This window comes from Schistocerca americana, chromosome 3 (genome assembly GCF_021461395.2).
Source record: "Schistocerca americana isolate TAMUIC-IGC-003095 chromosome 3, iqSchAmer2.1, whole genome shotgun sequence".
In the NCBI taxonomy this organism is placed as follows: Eukaryota; Metazoa; Arthropoda; class Insecta; order Orthoptera; family Acrididae; genus Schistocerca; species Schistocerca americana.
Window position 1 is genome coordinate 325,424,498 of NC_060121.1, and position 21,656 is coordinate 325,446,153.

Sequence of the window (21,656 nt, forward strand, 5' to 3'; positions counted from 1 at the left end):
ACCCGTTGTACAAGCTGGGACAAACATTTCGAATTCAAAACACAATGGACATGTGTACACAGTGATGATTGTTATGTCACATCGTTCGGCTCATTTGTAAACAGGTTTTCTCTTTATCGCCACAACTACCCTTACCCGAACGACTACAATTATTCCAAATACTGTCATTATTTAAAACTATAAAACTGCGAAAGTTTCACCAGGATCGCCTGGTCAACCTTAAACCTTACTACTGAAAAATAGATACAGGCTGAAAGACTATCCTGCCGAAATCTAGGAGAAATAACGATAAATGTAACACAATGTTGAAACTTTCTTCATAATCAAAACGTGTAATGATGAACTGACAAGTAACAACTGAAGAGGGCGTCACGTGCACTCAGTTAAAATAAGCGTAAACTGCTATTTAAACTTGGTCCCACGAGAGTTCAGGAGAGTGTAAAGCCAAGAGGCTAGGGGTCTGCTTTAGAGAAGTCCGTTTTAGGGTACTTTCCTTTAGCTGGTGGAGATCCGAGGCCTCCTTTCACTGCGTTGCAACCATGGCTTGGAGCGAAACTTCCTGGCAGATTAAAATTGTGTGCCGGACCTTTCGCGGGCAAGAGCTCATACTGCAGAGCACTTGCCCGCTATAGGCAAAGGTCCCGAGTTCGAGTCTCGGTCCGGCACACAGTTTTAATCTGCCAGGAAGTTTCATATCAGCGCACACTCCGCTGCAGAGTGAAGATCTCACTATTTGGAGTGTATCCGCCAGTTCAATACAATTTACAGAACTGTGTTTTTTTGCCGACACGCTAAAATCCAACTTCGACTCCCACACAGACTGCAGCCTCAGTAGAAACGAGGCAGGTACTGTGGACACAGTAGTAACATTTGTAGGTTATACGTATTTCAGTATACAATGTAACTTGTACCGCTGCTCAGTTGCAACGTCACGAAGGTGGCAAGCAGCAGGCGTCAACATCCTTGGATACGCAAATAGTTAGCATTTCAGCGCAACCGCACGAAGTGTATTCTGTCTATAAGAAATGATTATGTAGCGGGTTTCTCACTGAGTAATAGCATTTGAACGTTCGTTGTTTGTGAGGAGACCGAGTTATACCTTGCGTAAGAAGGATAAACGCCTACCATATCTTGAACCTTGTGCAGGATTCCAAGGTCTGTCACCATATACAGGGTGAGTCACCTAACATTACCGCTGGATATATTTCGTAAACCACATCAAATACTGACGAATCGATTCCACAGACCGAACGCGAGGAGAGGGGCTAGTGTAATTGGTTAATACAAACCATAAAAAAATGCACGGAAGTATGTTTTTTAACACAAACCTACGTTTTTTTAAATGGAACCCCGTTAGTTTTGTTAGCACATCTGAACATATAAACAAATACGTAATCAGTGCCGTTTGTTGCATTGTAAAATGTTAATTACATCCGGAGATATTGTAACCTAAAGTTGACGCTTGAGTACCACTCCTCCGCTGTTCGATCGTGTGTATCGGAGAGCACCGAATTACGTAGGGATCCAAAGGGAACGGTGATGGACCTTAGGTACAGAAGAGACTGGAACAGCACATTACGTCCACATGCTAACACCTTTTTATTGGTCTTTTTCACTGACGCACATGTACATTACCATGAGGGGTGAGGTACACGTACACACGTGGTTTCCGTTTTCAATTACAGAGTGGAATAGAGTGTGTCCCGACATGTCAGGCCAATAGATGTTAAATGTGGTGGCCATCATTTGTTGCACACAATTGTAATCTCTGGCGTAATGAATGTCGTACACGCCGCAGTACATCTGGTGTAATGTCGCCGCAGGGTGCCAAAATACGTTGTTTCATATCCTCTGGGGTTGTAGGCACATCACGGTACACATTCTCCTTTAACGTACCCCACAGAAAGAAGTCCAGAGGTGTAAGATCAGGAGAACGGGCTGGCCAATTTATGCGTCCTTCACGTTCTATGAAACGCCCGTCGAACATCCTGTCAAGGGTCAGCCTAGTGTTAATTGCGGAATGTGCAGGTGCACCATCATGCTGATACCACATACGTCGACGCGTTCCAATGGGACATTTTTGAGCAACGTTGGCAGATCATTCTGTAGCAACGCGATGTATGTTGCAGCTGTTTGGGCCCCTGCAATGAAGTGAGGACCAATGAGGTGGTCGCCAATGATTCCGCACCATACATTTACAATCCACGGTCGCTGTCGCCCTACCTGTCTGAGCCAGCGAGGATTGTCCACGGACCAGTAATGCATGTTCCATGGTTTGTGAATCCCACTTCATCGGTAAACAGGTAGAACTGCAACGCATTCTCTGTTAATGCCCATTGACAGAATTGCACTCGATGATTAAAGTCATCACCATGTAATTGCTGATGTAGCGACACATGAAACGGATGAAAGCGGTGACGATGCAGTATGCGCATGACACCGGCTGTCGCAATGTCCCGTGTACTCATGTGTGGATTCATGGCAACAGCAGCTAACACACCAACTGCACCCACTTCTCCTGTGAGGGGCCTGTTACGGACCCGTTTGCGTGCTACGACCATACCTGTTGCATACAGTTGGCGGTAGATGTTTTGCAATGTGCGGCACGTTGGATGCTCTCTGTCCGGGTACCGTTCTGCATACACCCTGCAGGCTTCAGCTGCATTTCGTCGACACTCGCCATAGATGTGTATCATCTCCGCCTTTTCAGAGTTCGAATACACCATGGTCACAATTCCTACAACACTACACTATCACAGATGTCTGGTAACACGGTGTACTACAGTTGGTCTGCGTGCGGAGACGAATGCAGAATAACAATAGCAGCAAGCGCTACATGCGGACACTGCGACAGCTAGACCAAACCACAACAGTGCACTACAGCCACACTCGTAAACACGGTCGTCATCGTAAACATGTCCCTGCAGATGCTGCTCGCAGACCGTGGCCCGTGTTTGTTACAACACGCAACTGAACGTCGGAGGTTTCAAGCGTCAACTTTAGGTTACAATATCACCGGATGTAATTAACATTTTACAATGCAACAAACGGCACTGATTACGTATTTGTTTATATGTTCAGATGTGCAAACAAAACTAACGTGGTTCCATTTTAAAAAACGTAGGTTTGTGTTAAAAACATACTTCCGTGCATTTTTGTATGGTTTGTATTAAACAATTACATCTCTCCTCACGTTCGGTCTGTGGAATCGGTTCGTCATTATTTGATGTGGTTTACGAAATATATCCAGCGGTAACGTTAGGAGACTCACGCTGTATATATATGCACAATAGAATGAGAGCTGTATATCTTCATTTTACATCAAGTTGTCCAAGAGTTTTGATGTTTAGCATTAGGTCACGATAAGCGTTTTGTGAACAGTAGATTCAGTTCAAATGGTTCAAATGGCTCTGAGCACTGAGCTCTATGGGACTTAACATCTGAGGTCATCAGTCGCCTAGACTTAGAACTACTTAAATCTAACTAACCTAAGGACATCAGACACATCAATGCCCGAGGCAGGATTCGAACCTGCGACCGTAGTAACAGCGCTGTTCCGTACTGAAGCGCCTAGAACCGCTCGGTCACATCGGCCGGCTGTAGATCCAGTTAAAGTAGATGTTTACTTAATGTCATTGTTATTAATTTGATATTGACTATTTTGAATATCATGTTTGGGGTCACAAAACTTATTTTTTTATGCGACAGACAAATATTCAGATTTGCTTTGCTTGGAGTTTTGTGGAATAGTAGCATTTTAAAGAAATAATAAGCAACTTATTAATGGCTGCCTTAATTCCTTTGAAAACATAATGAGCATGAAAATGAGTACTGTGGAAACTATAAAACAGGTTTGAAAGAGAAATGATTTATTTTGATGAACATTATTGTGAACTACTGGAACTGTTTAATGAAAATGAAATTATTGTTTTGCAGTTAGAACAAAATGCGAAATATTCATATAAGAGTTGACAATTTAAACTATTTTATGAAATACAAATATATTTAATATTTGAACATTTAAGACAATTTCATCAAGACCTTTTATAATTTTTTTGAGGTACTGATTAACATTATATTGAATGTTTAGGTATCTAACATGTGCTCAATCTTCCTTATTTACTTTGCTGAATCGCTATCTAATGGTGGTAGTAATGTTGAAGAGAGTGATTACTCTTAGCTTCAATCTATAAGTACACTGTATCAATGACTATGATGAAAACTAGGGAGATAATTGATTTCTGAGCATAAAAAAAAATAACTGCGCCATTTAATCGCCTCTACAGAGATGGGAAACAATTTTGCGATGCCTTATAGAGGCAACAGAATGGTGTTTGTAGCTGATGCCTTTATGAAGTTACGAAAAGCAAGTATTGTATGAAGGATATATCATGGAATGGTCAAAGATCATTGAAACACATACGAAAAATGACTAAAATGATATTTCTAGTGATTGAGAAAACGATTTCTAATTGGGAAGACAAGAGAATGCTAACGATAATTGTACTCACCCTGTTCTCGTAAACTCACCTAGCTTACTCTCGTCAGGAATTGGCAGATCATCGATGTCAAAATCGTCTGGGTTCTCCAGTGAACGAAGTGGTGGTAACTGAAATACCAGTTTTTTCAGTTAATCATTACTGGAAGAGGGAACATGAAAGTGCGTATTTTTTGATATACACGATAACCAGATTAAATAATAGGTTTGTTTATAAATAACTCATCTGCTACCAGTCACGATTTTTTTAATTTTATTTTTCGCACGACGCGTTTCGGGAAATGATACCCATTTTCAAGTGCGTTTTTTGTGTTTGTTATGTCATTCCTATGTGATGTTGCCGATGTGTGCGATTCTGCTTCATTTCGTTGACTCTACTGCAATATATAAGAAAACACGCGATTTTTAATCGGTTGTGAATCTTTTTTTGTGAAGTTAGTGGCGAAATTTAGAAGAATTTGCACTTCAGCTTCCTTATGGTCCATTTGAGTCTCACGCACACACAACGTCACACACAACTTGTTGTACACTATTAAACCTCGATAACATTTTGCACAAACAAAACAGTTACACAGATTTTCCTACAAGTAGTCAACAGAGATGACTTTATAGGTCCTCCACAAAGTGTGATGTGCTTTTGCACAGAGGTTATTTACCTTAACAATTTGGATCATAATTTACTTATATTAGATGTAGAAAAACCAACTTTTACTTTGTGATTTCAGAAAATATTTGCAAGCTTCTGTGATACATTGCCAATGTATGGGATACTAGATATACATATGTTTTTCTCTTTTTCTTCTGTGGTGCCGTTTGCACCTGGGTCTTTCTTCACTTAGTCTAGGATTGTGTCAACCATGGAAGCATTGTACCCATTGGCAACTGCAATCTTTTTCACTGTGTTTATTTCTTGTTGCATGTTTTCTTGGTTCAAAGGTATTTTAGTTCCCCTATGTAGCATTGACCTGTATGCTGCCTGTTTCTGGATATTTGGGTGACATGAAGTTGCAGGGACTGTGGTGTCAGTCATTGTGTTTTTCCTATGAATTTTGAATGTGCATGTGTTGCTGTGTCTTGTAATATTTGGGTCTAGAAAGTTGATGCTTTTATTTTGCTCATGTTCCACTGTAAATTTGGTTTCCTCATGCAGGTTATTGAAGTAATTTAGAATGTCTGTAATGTTTTTGGTATCCCCTTTCACTAACAATAGTGTGTCATCTACATATCACCTATAAAATTCAATGAAGCAGAATCTCACACATCGACAACATCACATAGGAATGACATAACAAACACAAAAAACGCACTTACAAATGGGAATCATTTCCCGGAACGCGTCGTGCGAAAAATAAAATTAAGAAAATCGTGACTGGTAGCAGATGAGTGATTTGTAAACAAACCTATTGTTTTCACAGTCGCAGGATTTCAGAACCATTTATAATGGATCAAATCAGATTAAACATAACAAGGGTTTCTAGCTGCGTTTGGCCAGAACAGATAACAAAGGTCATGAATATCCGGGTAGAAATTCATGTAAATCTGGGCATATGCCGTATATACAACAAACGATACCGACAAACTTCGAGGGGTTGTTGAGGATATGCTGAGGAACAAATTGGGCACATGAACTCATGCCCGGAAATTGCATAAAATGGAACTACAGGCGAAATAGCCTATCGGTACTTAGTTAGTTATATGCTCCATAGTTCACATTCAATAAAAGCGTTATGTGTGAAATGTCGGAATTGAACAAACTGGAGCACATATTTTAAAAAATGAAGGATATATTTAAATGGCTACATGTTACCCATTTTCAGGTGGTTTTCTTGTGCAAATGACTAATTAATGCGTTTTCAAGGGTTCCTCCATGGTACAGGAGGAGATGCTAAGGAGAAACATTTTAAATCTACATTTGAAATCAATTCTACAGTCTGTCCAACTTTATTTCGTAAGACAGACTGCCGAAGTGTTTTATAGCTGCATATTTTACCTTTTTCTGTACACAAGTTGCATCCATTAAAGGGTTATACAAATCATTTTTGCTTCTAGTGTTGTACTTGTGAATTTCTTTGTTACTCTCAAACTCAGATAGATTGTTAATCACAGCTACTACATACTCTGTGGATTATTCTTTTCTCTGTTGCACAACTATGCTTGCATCACCCGCACACCGGACTAAATTTGCCTCCTGATCAAACAAAATGGTAGAACATTAACACAAAACAAGAATGTAATGGGCCAATGATCGAACCCTGTGGGATTCCCATAGTAAATTCTCCCTTTGCAAATTATGTGGTGTCCCTCTTTGTGTTACTCGAACAGCCTAGGTTAACTGTCTACATTCCGCTTCTTAAATAAGAACCAAACCAGGCATGTACTGAGATACATATTTCATAAAACCTTAACTTCTTTATTAGAATATTACGATTCACACGATCAAATGCCTTCGATAAGTTACAGAATATCTAACTGGTGATATTTTATAATTTCAAGACTTTTTTAGGTGTCCAGTATATCGATACACAGTTGACTCAGTAGAATTGCCCTTTTGAAATCCAAACTGTGATTTATTACTCGTCTCATTACTATATAAGTGGGTGACAAGCACGGATTACATTACATTTTCGAAATTGTATAAACTCCATTCCTTGGGCAGACTACAGGCCATTTGTTACCGGGACTGTGAAAGACCACGATCATTTACCGCCAAATCCCGGAGAACTTGAAAGGGAAAAAGGAGATTTTTTATGGGGAGTAGTTGTCTAGCGACCCGTGGTCTAGGGGTAGCGTCTTTGATTCATACTCAAAAACGTCTTCGGTCCCCGCCACTGTCTAAATTTTGATAAATAATCTGCATTGGCGGCCGAAGACTTCCGGCATAAGAAGTCAGCCTCAATCTGCCAACGGCCTTGTCAAAGAGGGCGGAGGAGCGGATAGAGGTTCAGGGCACTCTCTTGTCCGAGGGGTGGGAAATTGCCCCTAAAGGCGGAAGAATCAGCAATGATCAACGACATGAGGATGCAGAAGGCAATGGAAACCACTGCATTAAAGACACGTAACATGTATCCACAGGACTTGTGGCCTGTAATTGAAGAAGTGTCATGATGATCTGTCCATTGGCATAAGATTCCGGAATAGTCCCCCATTCGGATCTCCGGGAGGGGACTGCCAAGGGGGAGGTTACCATGAGAAAAAGATTGAATAATCAACGAAAGGATAACGTTCTACGAGTCGGGGCGTGGAATGTCAGAAGCTTGGACGTGGTAGGGAAACTAGAAAATCTGAAAAGGGAAATGCATAGGCTCAATCTAGATATAGTAGGGGTCAGTGAAGTGAAGTGGAAAGAAGACAAGGATTTCTGTTGAGATGAGTATCGGGTAATATCAACAGCAGCATAAAATGGTATAACAGGTGTAAGATTCGTTATGAATAGGAAGGTAGGGCAGAGGGTGTGTTACTGTGACCGGGTTGTTCTAATCAGAATCGACAGCAGACCAACACCGACAAGGATAGTTCAGGTATACATGCCGACGTCGCAAGCTGAAGATGAACAGATAGAGAAAGTGTATGAGGATATTAAATGGGTAATGCAGTATGTAAAGGGGGACGAAAATCTAATAGTCATGGGCGACTGGAATGCAGTTGTAGGGGAAGGAGTAGAAGAAAAGGTTACAGGAGAATATGGGCTTGGGACGAGGAATGAAAGAGGAGAAAGACTAATTGAGTTCTGTAACAAGTTTCACCTAGTAATAGCGAATACCCTGTTCAAGAATCACAAGAGGAGGAGGTATACTTGGAAAAGGCCGGGAGATACGGGAAGATTTCAATTAGATTACATCATGGTCAGACAGAGATTCCGAAATCAGATACTGGATTGTAAGGCGTACCCAGGAGCAGATATAGACTCAGATCACAATATAGTAGTGATGAAGAGTAGGCTGAAGTTCAAGACATTAGTCAGGAAGAATCAATACGCAAAGAAGTGGGATACGGAAGTACTAAGGAATGACGAGATACGTTTGAAGATCTCTTACGCTATAGATACAGCAATAAGGAATAGCACAGTAGGCAGTACAGTTGAAGAGGAATGGACATCTCTAAAAAGGGCCATCACAGAAGTTGGGAAGAAAAACATAGGTACAAAGAAGGTAGCTGCGAAGAAACCATGGGTAACAGAAGAAATACTTCAGTTGATTGATGAAAGGAGGAAGTACAAACATGTTCCGGGAAAATCAGGAATACAGAAATACAAGTCGCTGAGGAATGAAATAAATAGGAAGTGCAGGGAAGCTAAGACGAAATGGCTGCAGGAAAAATGTGAAGACATCGAAAAAGATATAACTGTCGGAAGGACAGACTCAGCATACAGGAAAGTCAAAACAACCTTTGGTGACACTAAAAGCAACGGTGGTAACATTAAGAGTGCAACGGGAATCCCACTGTTAAATGCAGAGGAGAGAGCAGATAGGTGGAAAGAATACATTGAAAGCCTCTATGAGGGTGAAGATTTGTCTGATGTGATAGAAGAAGAAACAGGAATCGATTTAGAAGAGATAGGGGATCCAATATTAGAATCGGAATTTAAAAGAGCTTTGAAGGACTTACGGTCAAATAAGGCAGAAGGGATAGATAATATTCCATCAGAATTTCTAAAATCGTTGGGAGAAGTGGCAACAAAACGACTATACACGTTGGTGTGTAGAATATATGAGTCTGGCGACATACCATCTGACTTTCGGAAGAGCATCATCCACACAATTCCGAAGACGGCAAGAGCTGACAAGTGCGAGAATTATCGCACAATCAGCTTAACAGCTCATGCATCGAAGCTGCTTACAAGAATAATATACAGAAGAATGGAAAAGAAAATTGAGAATGCGCTAGGTGACGATCAGTTTGGCTTTAGGAAAAGTAAAGGGACGAGAGAGGCAATTCTGACGTTACGGCTAATAATGGAAGCAAGGCTAAAGAAAAATCAAGACACTTTCATAGGATTTGTCGACCTGGAAAAAGCGTTCGACAATATAAAATGGTGCAAGCTGTTCGAGATTCTGAAAGAAGTAGGGGTAAGCTATAGGGAGAGACGGGTCATATACAATATGTACAACAACCAAGAGGGAATAATAAGAGTGGACGATCAAGAACGAAGTGCTCGTATTAAGAAGGGTGTAAGACAAGGCTGTGGCCTTTCGCCCCTACTCTTCAATCTGCACGTCGAGGAAGCAATGATGGAAATAAAAGAAAGGTTCAGGAGTGGAGTTAAAATACAAGGTGAAAGGATATCAATGATACGATTCGCTGATGACATTGCTATCCTGAGTGAAAGTGAAGAAGAATTAAATGATCTGCTGAACGGAATGAACAGTCTAATGAGTACACAGTATGGTTTGAGAATAAATCGCAGAAAGACGAAGGTAATGAGAAGTAGTAGAAATGAGAACAGCGAGAAACTTAACATCAGGATTGATGGTCACGAAGTCAATGAAGTTAAGGAATTCTGCTACCTAGGCAGTAAAATAACCAATGACGGACGGAGCAAGGAGGACATCAAAAGCAGACTCGCTATGGCAAAAAAGGCATTTCTGGCCAAGAGGAGTCTACTAATATCAAATACCGGCCTTAATTTGAGGAAGAAATTTCTGAGAATGTACGTCTGGAGTACAGCATTGTATGGTAGTGAAACATGGACTGCAGGAAAACCGGAACAGAAGAGAATCGAAGCATTTGAGATGTGGTGCTATAGACGAATGTTGAAAATTAGGTGGACTGATAAGGTAAGGAATGATGAGGTTCTACGCAGAATCGGAGAGGAGAGGAATATGTGGAAAACACTGATAAGGAGAAGGGACAGGATGATAGGACATCTGCTAAGACATGGTACTAGAGGGAGCTGTAGAGGGCAAAAACTGTAGAGGAAGACAGAGATTGGGATACGTCAAGCAAATAATTGAGTACGTAGGTTGCAAGTGCTACTCTGAGATGAAGAGGTTAGCACAGGAAAGGAATTCGTGGCGGGCCGCATCAAACCAGTTTGTGGGACATCGTAGAATATTGTCACTTCAGCCCCTATAGCTTCATGAAGTTCCGATAGGTGTCGGCTATATATGTAATCTTCAAAATAGCGTCTGTAACGGAGCTATACGTAGCTTTACGTAGCCTTCAAAATGGTATCTGTAACGGATGTTCCAAGCAGAGAGCTCTCATTGAGCTTTTTGGCGAAAATCCAGAGCTTCGCATATATTCATAGGCATTTGCAGAATGTCTACGGTGACCTGGCAGTGAGTAAAGGCGCGGTGAATCGTTGGGCTTGGGTTCTGTCATCATCGCAACAAGGTCACACAAATCTGTCCGATCTTCCGCGTGCCTGCTAGCGGCACACAGTTGTGACAGCAGCAACGCTGGAACCTGCGGACACTCTCATTCGATCTTTGTTTATCCGTTGTGGATCGTGGGACAACGGATGGTATGTATTTCTTGATGCAATAATTTAGCAACAGCTTGTAGAAATTTATTTTATGAACTTCTTATGTGCTACCAGTTTCTGCATTACATTGGTGCCATCTTCAGGCCCCATACGTCACAGTCGTAAAATCGCTAACACGGAGGGAGCCGTATAACTGGATCCGTGAATCAAATCGCCATGCAACAGTTCTTGGTGGCCAGGCGACACAGACTTCTCCAAAGAAAAAGTTCAAAGCTGCACCCTTTGCCGTGCTGCGCTAGTGTCTGTCCTAGTCGAGAGAAAGGGAAATTTTATCAAAATTCAATGAAGGCGCGGTTGGGCGATGAAATGTGGGGCCGCTGGCAGAGTGTGGTAACAGTCGACAGCCAGTGGGCCAGGCAAGGTAAACATGGCACTCGCGGGAGCAGAGCTACGACGGCGGTATTGCACGCATGATTTGTTTTGAGTGGAGCAACAACGAGGCAGAAAACTGCAGTGTTACTATAAGTTATTGCGACGTATGAGGCGGGGCACTAGGCCGGAGCCAAGAGTGGCAATTTGTAAGTGGTTGACGTTTTGAATTTATCCCTGCCATAGTTTCTGTCTCTCTCTGGCACTACGTCAGAAGTGAGGGAGAAACCAATATAAACAGATAGGCAATTTTAGCTTGGGACAGAGTTTGTCAGGTGAGACGAGCTTCGGGACAGACCTGTGCCTGTCTACGCTTATAGGGGCCAGCCTGGGAGCAGTGTTATAAGCATTCTACATAAGCTTATATTCTGTTTTCTATGTACTTGTTCAGGCTATATTCCGCCTTCGGGGACACAACACCGGGGCGGGACGGAATGACAGCCTGGAACTTGAGATAGCACGGTCTGCCTGAAAGAGGGCAGTGATAGCGGTTTGCAGCAGGTTCAAGAGGGGCTCGGTTCCACTCGAGTCTACTGGCCATGTTCGCTGCCCACCTGGCATACCGGAGTCCAGGTGCGTACACTGCAGGAGGCGCAGCAGCGCTGCAACAGCGCCAGAGACGGCGGTGGGTGTTGCCATCCGGCAAGCACCACTAGCGGCAAGTTGCGGCACAGCATCCAGGAGTGCGCAGGTTCGAGTCCGGCCCTGTCCTGGGAGCAGCGGCGGCCTGAGGGCCACAAGTGACCAGTACATCCACCTTCGTCCCACGGTCGGGCAGAGCAGGCCAAAGGAGGCGGAGGGTGGCGAGGACCAGGGACTGTAGCAGCCTCCGGGCAGCAGCGCGGCACAAGTCGAAACGCATCGGCGTTCAGCGACCGGGAGAGCGGCAGCCGGCTTCCAGCAGGGCGACCTTGATGACGGCAGCAGTGGCGTCAGCATACCAGCAGTCTGCTGAGCTGGCTGGACTCGCGGAACAGCGCACGGACGGCACGCCAACACTACAGTACTGTGTAAATTATCGGAATAAACGAATGTTACCGAATGCCGCTGTATCACTTTGCACTGCCCCTTGACGCTCTTGAAATTGCACGGCCTCCTGACAAAATACAGCACGGTGGGTCCTGGCCTCAGCTCTGCTATCTGGGGTTCCGGGTTCGACACCCCGACCCCGCAACAGTCGGTAAAGTCATTTCAGTGGCCTTCTGGGCCCATGAAGGGGTTATTCTGTTTGTAGTCCTCCCTCATGGTGCAAGGATCAACTTAGAAGTGTATTATGCTATCCTTAGGAAACTGAAGAAACGACTTCAGCGTATTCGTCCCAACAAAAATTCTAACGAACGTCTCTCTCTCCGTGACAACGCAAGGTCCCACACAAGTCTGCGCACACGAGAGAAGCTCGCAAAACTTCAATGGACTGTTCTTCCTCATCCACCCTACAGATCGGATCTCGCACTTTCCGACTTCTATCTGTTTGTTCCAATGAAGGACACATTCAGCGGGAAGCTGTGTGTGGGCGATGGTGAGGTTACTGATGCAGCAAGTAGCTGGTTCCAACGTCGTCCAGTAGAGTGGTTTCGTGTGGCCATACAGGCCCTCCCACCAAGTTGGCGTAAGGCCCTTACATTATGCAGAAAAATCTGGTTTTGTAGCCAAAAGAGTGCGGAATAATGTGGTGAATTGGAATCCTGAATGAAACTAATCTGATTGCAGAAAAACGAAGTGCTGCTTTACTTACTGACTGCTCCTTACACAATTCTGATTTTTAGGAGTGTACTGACTAATTAGTTCTCATGTTTCACTGTCAATGGCATTATAAAATTCTGCTCAGAACAAGAAGGTATATACAGGTGATAAAGTAGAAAATGATTTGGAAACAATTAAACTCTCCATTTTACTTTGGAAAATAGAACTAGAACATTCCAGAAATTAAACCAATATGGGAAGACAGTACAAAACAGTGTTTTGAAATAGGTTCAAATGGTTCAAATGGCTCTGAGCACTATGGGACTCAAGTTCTGAGGTCATCAGTCCCCTAGAACTTAGAACTACTTAAACCTAACTAACCTAAGCACATCACACACATCCATGCCCGAGGCAGGACTCGAACCTGCGACCGTAGCGGTCGCGCGGTTCCAGACTGTAGCGCCTATAATCGCTCGGCCACCCCGGACGGCTTGAAATAGGTATATACTTTATTGTAGTGGGTGATTCAATGCAAAAGCAGGAGTGTACTCATACTCTTAGTAACTGCTGTCGGTGATCTTTAACATACTCGGTAATATTACGGAGAGTAGCAAGAGACTCATTGGCACAGTTAGTGATCCAGACGCGTTGTACGCACCAGTTTGTGACGTGGGCGTTCCTTGTTACGCAGCAGGACGACGTGCGAAATGGGAAAGAGTTTCCCCTTGCCCTTGTTGTATAGGAAAGGCTCCACCTTGGTCTTTATGGCGTGGTCCAGCTCCGCGTACTGCTTCGTCTGGATGGCGCGCTTCATCATGTCCACGAGCAGGCCGCCACCTGCAGAACAGATGTGTGTACCAACTGGTCCAGCAACTCCAATCCCAAGCGTCATTTACCTCGATAAGGAAGCCTAAGGCTGGGATACCATTGTTTTGATGGAGCTCTCCAAACTGTAGCGTGGGAAAGGAGTGTAAGTGGCTGGTGGTTTTGGGGGGCGTAAATATTCATACATGTCATCACAGGTCCTCAGAAGCAATAACACAGAAAACTACTTGCCCTCAGAATCCACAAACATCACTCAGCAAGATCAGAAACAAAAAATGCTTTTTTCAACAGTTCTCGGGCATCCGACCGGGTAGCGTCGTAATTTCTCCACAATATTTCGGCAGAAATTACGACGCTACCTGGTTGGATACTCGAGAACTGTTCAAATTGGAAAGACGCCGGGAAAACTTCATACGCATAAAAAATGCTTTTCTATGGAGACAGGGTGTCTTACACTATATGCCCTCTTGGCAAGAACTTTATAAACAAAATGAAAGTTGCCTCAAAATAAAATGAGCACACACAGTCAATTAGCAACCTATAACTAATTAATAAAACACTGTAAGGAACAACAATAATAAGAAAGTTGAGTGTGATACAATATTTCTCTCAGTGACTGTGTTCTTTCGTTCTTTTGATTTCTGCTCAGGCATACTATCTCTAAGCTAAAGTATTAAATACAACAATAATTACATGTAGTGCGGAAAGGTCACACGTTGCTGGAATATGGGGACAAGAAAGGTTTGTGTGGTATCGTAGTCAGTCGATAACACACAGGGGCAATCGTTCCGTGTGCAGAGGTTGGGCGCACAAGTGCCACCACCCCCCCTGAGCGGAGGCGCCACTGCCACCACGGATCTCGTGGACAAGAGACAGCCTCGCTGCAGCTCTAGATCAGTTCTTGACGAGTTCTCGCCCATCTGTCGAATAGCGCCACTTAGCAGCAGTCGAGGAGAGACAGTCGCAGTTTTCTCTACGAAAGTAGTATATCAGATCTGGCCTCAAGACATGCTGTGAACTGGTAAAGTGCTTAACTTGCTCCGGCTTAGCCAAGGACTTTTATAGGATTTCACCGAAGAAGCATTTGTACCAAAGTTGAGTGTGATACAATATTTCTCTCAGTGACTGTGTTCTTTCGTTCTTTTGATTTCTGCCTCAGAACCCACACACCGTCCTGACAGGACAGATCTTAGTTTCTCACTTCACATTCAATAGCTGCAGAAACGCTAAAGACTAAATATAAGAAATCAAACCACTTAACACAAGCTTAGCAATATTGTAACATACTCCTAAGTGGCTACTTCAACATAGAACACTACAGGACAGGAGCATATTTCAAGACAACTTGAACTTGCAGTGGCACTGCCCCAAAGCCAATCACACACACAACGACACTGAATGGTACACTTGTTGGGACAACATTAAACAGAACTACAGACCAAGCGCCTGCCGAACACCACTGGAACCTCTATCTCAGTATACTGCCTTGCAGTGTCCCACAAAATCGTTAGAATTGATTTGCTTACAGCAAGACCAGCCTTCACTTGAACCACGACGCCAGCACCGTCTGCCCGCTCGGGTCAGGACCCGATGTGTGCGCGTTTGCTGCTAGCCCGTAACTTGAGCCCCGGCCTCTCCACCAAGCTGCACCACTGATGGTTACTCAACTTTTAGCTCCATACGTGCACACAACCGCCGCAACTGCTTTCCCTGCTCACTTACTTCCTTGCTGGCTCTCCATTGCACTGACTGCCATCTTCCAGCTGCTCTGAGTGCAGACACCAGACTGTGTCGTCTGCCCTGCTTAAAGGGTGCACGGAAGCAGGAACAGCCCCTGTTCTGGGTGGCCACCCCTTGCCACCACCGCCATTAACTACACAGCACGCCGTCGATCGCCGTCCAAGGCCCGACTCCCCCAACCGACTAGTCTGGTGCTCAATCCAAGCCACGTGCTGCTCGTTGCTGGTCAGCCCGAGACCCCCTTCACTCCCCATGTGGACTCCAGCTCGACCCGAAGCGGCGCTGTCCGTAGGTCGCAACAATCTAACTGTACACCCTAGGCCACTGCATCGCCATATATCATTCCAAACGTCCAGCAAATTAGCCGGAATTTGAAAGTGCCGCAACTCATGGCACAACACTAATCTGTGTGTCCTCATTTCCATACAACTACTAGAACCTACATCCACGTAAACCTACTTACACTGTAGTCAAACCTGCGTCTCCTTCTTCAGTTTCACCCCTCCCCCCCCCCCCCCCCCACACACACACACATGCACTTCTCTCCATTACCACACAGAAGTTTCCTTGAAGCGTCCAGAAGCGTCCTATCAAGGGATCCCTTCTTTGTTGTAAAGTTGTACCATAAATGTTTTTCTCCCTGTCTCGCTTCAGAACTTTGCCTACCCATCTATACCTCACATTCTTCTGGAGCGCCATTTCAAAAAGTTTATATTCTCTCATTGTCAGTATATTCTCTTGTTGTCAGTACATTCTCTTTTTGTCAGTACATCAGTACGTTTCCTTTCTGTGTGGGGCTACAATCCAAACAAACAATTTCAACAAAAAGTGTCTATTTATATTTCTCTTTTTCAGAAAAGTTTTTCTTGCTATTACAAGTAAAACACAAACAGTATTCAAGTATTAGCCCCTCCACCTGTTCCGACTGCTGCCTACAAGGCAGTGCGAGTACAAATCAGCCGAGCGGTCTCAGGCGCTGCAGTCATGGACCGTGCCGCTGGTGCTGGCGGAGGTTCGAGTCCTCCCTCGGGCATGCGTGTGTGGGTTTGTCCTGAGGATAATTTAGGTTAAGTAGTGTGTAAGCTTAGGGACTGATGACCTTAGCAGTTAAGTCCCATAAGATTTCACACACATTTGAACACTTGAACAGAGTATAAATTTATAATCTTGGGACATGTGATTAGCATGTCGACAATCCCTTGTCGTTGTGTGCGTAGTGTGTATCGTTGGCATCCTACAACACAAAAAACTATTCTCGATGTCGAGACTACTTATGGACATCGCTAAAATCATCGATACTCTTCATGGGCCTGCTGCGTTCTGTGGTGGCAGAGTCGACTATGCACTTCAGGAAATTGTTGGACAAGCATGGCTTATTGTAGCTATTGTGCGAATTGATTCTGATCTCCGTTGCCTGGCGACGAGTTTGGAGAATTTCCCACCTCGATACGTCATCGCCTACAGGATATTTATGCTTAATCAATCGTGTGCTGTAACCAGGAGCGAAATGCTGCCAATTTTTACATTGATAATCCAATGTCTGTTCGTACTAGACGTATGTGTAAATTATCAAAAGACGATTAGCTATCTATTTATATTCATGGTCGTGCAATTGATGTTCAATTTGATTTTGTTGATGATATGACTTTGTATCACAGAGTATGGTGGGCGTACATCGAGGCTCAAGGATGCAACAGTTTTGTTAATACGAGGGCTCGTCAAACATTATCTAAACTTTTGCCATAACGTTTGTCACATTGCTCACTTTGTCGTCTGTCCTCGCACAGGTCATTTTTATACTGTTGTGGTAATGCTGTGACAGTTTGATCTTATTTCCGCCATTGTTCTTCCTTACTGACCGTTATACATGGCAGCTCCATTAGAAGTGTGCACCAAAGAGGAAAAACGGGCGGTGATTCGAAAAAAATGGCTCTGAGCACTATGGGACTTAACTGCTGTGGTCATCAGTCCCCTAGAACTTAGAACTACTTAAACCTAACTAACCTAAGGACATCACACACATCCACGCCCGAGGCAGCATTCGAACCTGCGACCGTAGCGGTCGCGCGGTTCCACACTGTAGCGCCTAGAACCGCTAGACCACCGCGGCCGGCGGTGATTCGATTCCTCTGGTCGGAGATTGTCAAAGGGGCAGACATTCATCGCAGACTATCATCACAATATGGGAGAAGTGCACTATCACGTAAAACTGTGGTTTTGTTGATCGAGAAGTTTAAAAGTGGTCGAACAAGTATAACGCACGAAGAGGGAGCGGAACGGCCATCAACCTACACTACCTATGACAACATTCAGCAAGCTCGAGAGATGGTTCTGGCGAATAGGCTAATAACTGTCGATGAGGCAGCATCCGCTTTGAACATCAGCCATGGCTCCGCCCATCACATCATCCACGACGAGCTTACCTGTTCTAAAAGTCCCAGTGTTGTTCAAACAATGTCACTGGCAGCGAAAATTCCCTTCAGCTTCGTCAAGGGCCTCACACACAAGAATTTTCAATGCCTCCCCTCGTCCCTCAAGATGATGTCAGATCTAATCCACACGAGCTGAACGAACTAAAGGACTTCCTCTTCCTCGTCACATTTTGGGGAAATTGAGACACGGGTATTCTCGAGAAAAATGATGTAATTCAAATGGGGTCATCCTGTTGGAACCGCGTACTGCGCAAAGATCAAAGCATCTGTAGTTCATTCATGAAGTTCATTTTTTCCACCTCTTGGAGTGTATGCTTACTTCCTGATCGGGCTTACCTAGCCTACAATGCTAGCAGCTACATACGACGGCAAATCAAAAAGGAAAGGTGTTTTTTAAAAACCAAATCTTTTTCTTGGGAAAACAACTTTGGAAGTAACACCGTTTCTCAACATAACCTCCATCAGCCCCTAGGCACTTGTCCTATCACTTGACAGGCTTCTTAATTACGTCGTCAAAGACGTTCTGTGGCATCATTTGCATTCAGTCTTGCACTGGAGACAGTCGTCAGATGAAATGGAACCTAACGATCACAAATCTTGCAATGTTTCGTGATTCATGCTATGGACGATGGAAAAAGTTGACTTGTGGCTGACATTGAACCTCTGAGGTCGGTTTACGGCGTTGGACGCCCCACACATTGTCTACCACACAACCACAACATTGGCTGCTAAAGGAGGGGGTTGGAGGTATCCAGTTGTGAGCACAGCTTCAGGCTACAGAGCGTAGCTGAACTGCTTAGTCGACGAGTAATTCACAACACTGTTACAGTGATAGTGGTGTTGATGCAAAGCGGAGCAATGAGAATTATAAACAAAGCAAACATTGTGCTATATTTACAACAGTTGCCGAAGTTGACATTTCGTCAGAAAGGAACCCAAGGAATTTTACAGAGTGAGAAAGATGTGACAGATGAAATATTAGTACTTTGTAAGATGAGGCAGTGGAATGTGTGGTGTCGTATACGCTCGACTGTGCGGACAATACAGGAGTACAATGATGACGATACGTGCTTAAGAAGTGAAAGTGGTCCTGAAAGGTGTCGAGACATGTAGTTCATAATCCTTGTCGGACAGGAGCCACAAATCCTGTCTCCAGTGGAACGTAATAAAGGACAATCTTTGTCCAAGGAGCAGTTACTAAACATAATTACATAAATTAAAGATTATCCGCAGGATAGTAGAAAAAAATATGAACAAATTTACAATAAATACGCAGCAATAGGACCGTGTAATGCGTAAGAAAAACTACGTGCATTCAATGGAGGACAAGACACACTTGTTACAAAAATTGGTGTTTGCGCGTTTCAAGGATGCTCAATGCAATTTACAAGATATGCATGGTGGTAACATACTCCGTCATGCACATCTAACGGCGTGCGACATGCAGTGGATGACTGCATAACTTCAAATAGAGCTGCTGAATTGGAAGGCGTAAGACAATGAAATTTCAAACAAAGCGTCAACTTGACGATGCATAGCAAACAGCGGAATCGCCCCTAAAATTTGTGGATGAGATAAACAAACTTATTCCATCGTTTAGTAAGGAATTTGTTTTCAGTTCTGACCATCAGGATTTGAAGAGGAAATGCGTATGAAAGGAACCCTGGAAATTAGAGGTACCATGAGAGTTGTATCAACATCAAGTAACATCAGCGCCTTAACGCATTCGTACACATTCATGACGACTGTTAATCTGGGTGGTAACTTGGCTGGGAATTTATTTATTGTGCTGCGAGAAGTTTAAGATGCTCTGATTTCTACGATTCTTTCTCGTGTGCCTAATCTGGCAAGGGAAATGGGGAATGTTTACGTCGAGTTGGAAAGTACCGTAAGAGAACTACAACTATGTTATAGCATTGGTTTTGCCCAATAACTGGTCAAAATAACTTCATTTTGCTTGATTCTCGGTCTGCGTATAAAAATTTTACTCCTTTAGAGCAAACTATCCCTCCCGAAAAGTAAAAGAAAAATGGTTCAAATCGCTCTGAGCACTATGGGACTTAACGTCTGAGATCATCAGTCCCCTAGAACCTAACTAACCTAAGGACATCACGCACATCCACGCCCGAGGCAGGATTCGAACCTGCGACCTTAGCGGTCACGCGGTTCCAGACTGTAGCGCCTAGAACCGCTCGGCCACCTCGACCGGCTCGAAAAGTAAGTGATTTTGCAATTCATGTCATCTGGAACCACCGAACAAGTTCAGCCTCTGAATATTTGTTTTTTCGTGCCTGTATAACATCTATCTATCGCACTATCTGCAGCTACACCTTAAAGGATAGCCTGCTTCCCGATCAGCTCTACGACAGACTGTTTAGCATTCGGTTGCGTGCCATATATTCTATCAGCTCTCATTACACCAATGTGATTCTGTACGAATTCTGTAAGAGTCGATACCTAGGTGGACGTTCTGCACGGTTTGTACGAGTAACTCCCAAGAAATTCGCCTTCGATCCCGATGGTGAGAACTTTTATGATCACTGTAGCGCGACATTATCCATTCCGTGTTCATGGTGCAAGTTAATGGTTTGTTTTGAACATTTCTTGAATGTCAAGGATGTCCATTTGGTGAAGTATAATACATACATCCCATAATAGGTTCATATCAGCACCCCACTGGCAATCATTTTCTGTCCCCCTCCTCATGCACATGGTGAGTCATTATCAGCTCATGTTTTTCGTGTCATAACTGTTATCAGCACGCTTTCAAATGAACCTTACTAAAGATTGAGACATCGACTCAACGGGTTGCTTGTAAGATTCAATTTATCCTCATCATCGTCAATTCTGGCATGCCGATCACGACGGCAGTCGTCGCCCAATCTTCCGCACCCTTCACGCTCCTCAACATCAGGGTTCGTTTCAAAGTGTACAATGTATAGCGGTACATCTAATTTTTTAAAAAAGTCAAGTGGTATGCAGTGACAAAAAGTCTGGGAAACCCTCCCCCTCAGTGTGTTGGGCCACTTAAAGTCATCTCAGTAGTTTCCCGACCAGGTTCCCTATCTCAGATTGATACATTTGCCCTTCTCCATTATCCGTCAAAATTTGTATCACTACCATGGGAACACGCTTTATGTCAGCGTTAGGTGTCATCAGCATGGGGTACATACACATACTGCGTGACTATAGACTCTAAGGGCAAACAACAAGAGGGCGCTATCCATAACACAAGGTACAGAAATGTTCACATCAATCTGTTTCCTGTATTGATACCCTACCACACACGTTATGCCTGATAACTTGTAATATATGTTTATCCGGCGGATGAGGCTGAGAAGCTTCGGTAGCCTCTGTATTTTTCCTTTGACCTCGACCAGTGTGTACACTTACTGCATGAGTCACTTTTGAATGTAGTCTACCAGTTTGTATAGCTTCTGCGTGCCTCACCTTTGAGGTCGACCAGCTTGTAGAGCTTCTGCGTGGAGGTGCCGGCCTGAGCCTTCTCCCCGCTGGTCACACCGCTCTCCGTATTTCCCATGGCGATGTGGATTCACTCCGTATTGGTCCTGTGAAAAGACAATCATTGTTTTGAAGAGTGTCCAGTTTCCAGAAATTAGTCGTT

At 43.8% G+C, this 21,656-nt stretch overlaps 1 protein-coding gene across 1 annotated transcript in view; it reads right to left on the minus strand.

Annotated features, from left to right (window-relative positions):
• LOC124606056 (transient receptor potential cation channel subfamily V member 5) overlaps positions 1-21,656 on the minus strand; it is a 339,427-nt gene that overhangs the window by 119,198 nt on the left and 198,573 nt on the right. Inside the window, exons 2-4 of the mRNA XM_047138016.1 lie at positions 21,482-21,600; positions 13,693-13,871; positions 4,531-4,609 (exon numbers count right to left, since the gene is read on the minus strand). Coding sequence (XP_046993972.1) covers positions 4,531-4,609; positions 13,693-13,871; positions 21,482-21,572 — 349 coding nt within the window. The 5' untranslated portion in view covers positions 21,573-21,600. The remainder of the gene's footprint in view (positions 1-4,530; positions 4,610-13,692; positions 13,872-21,481; positions 21,601-21,656) is intronic.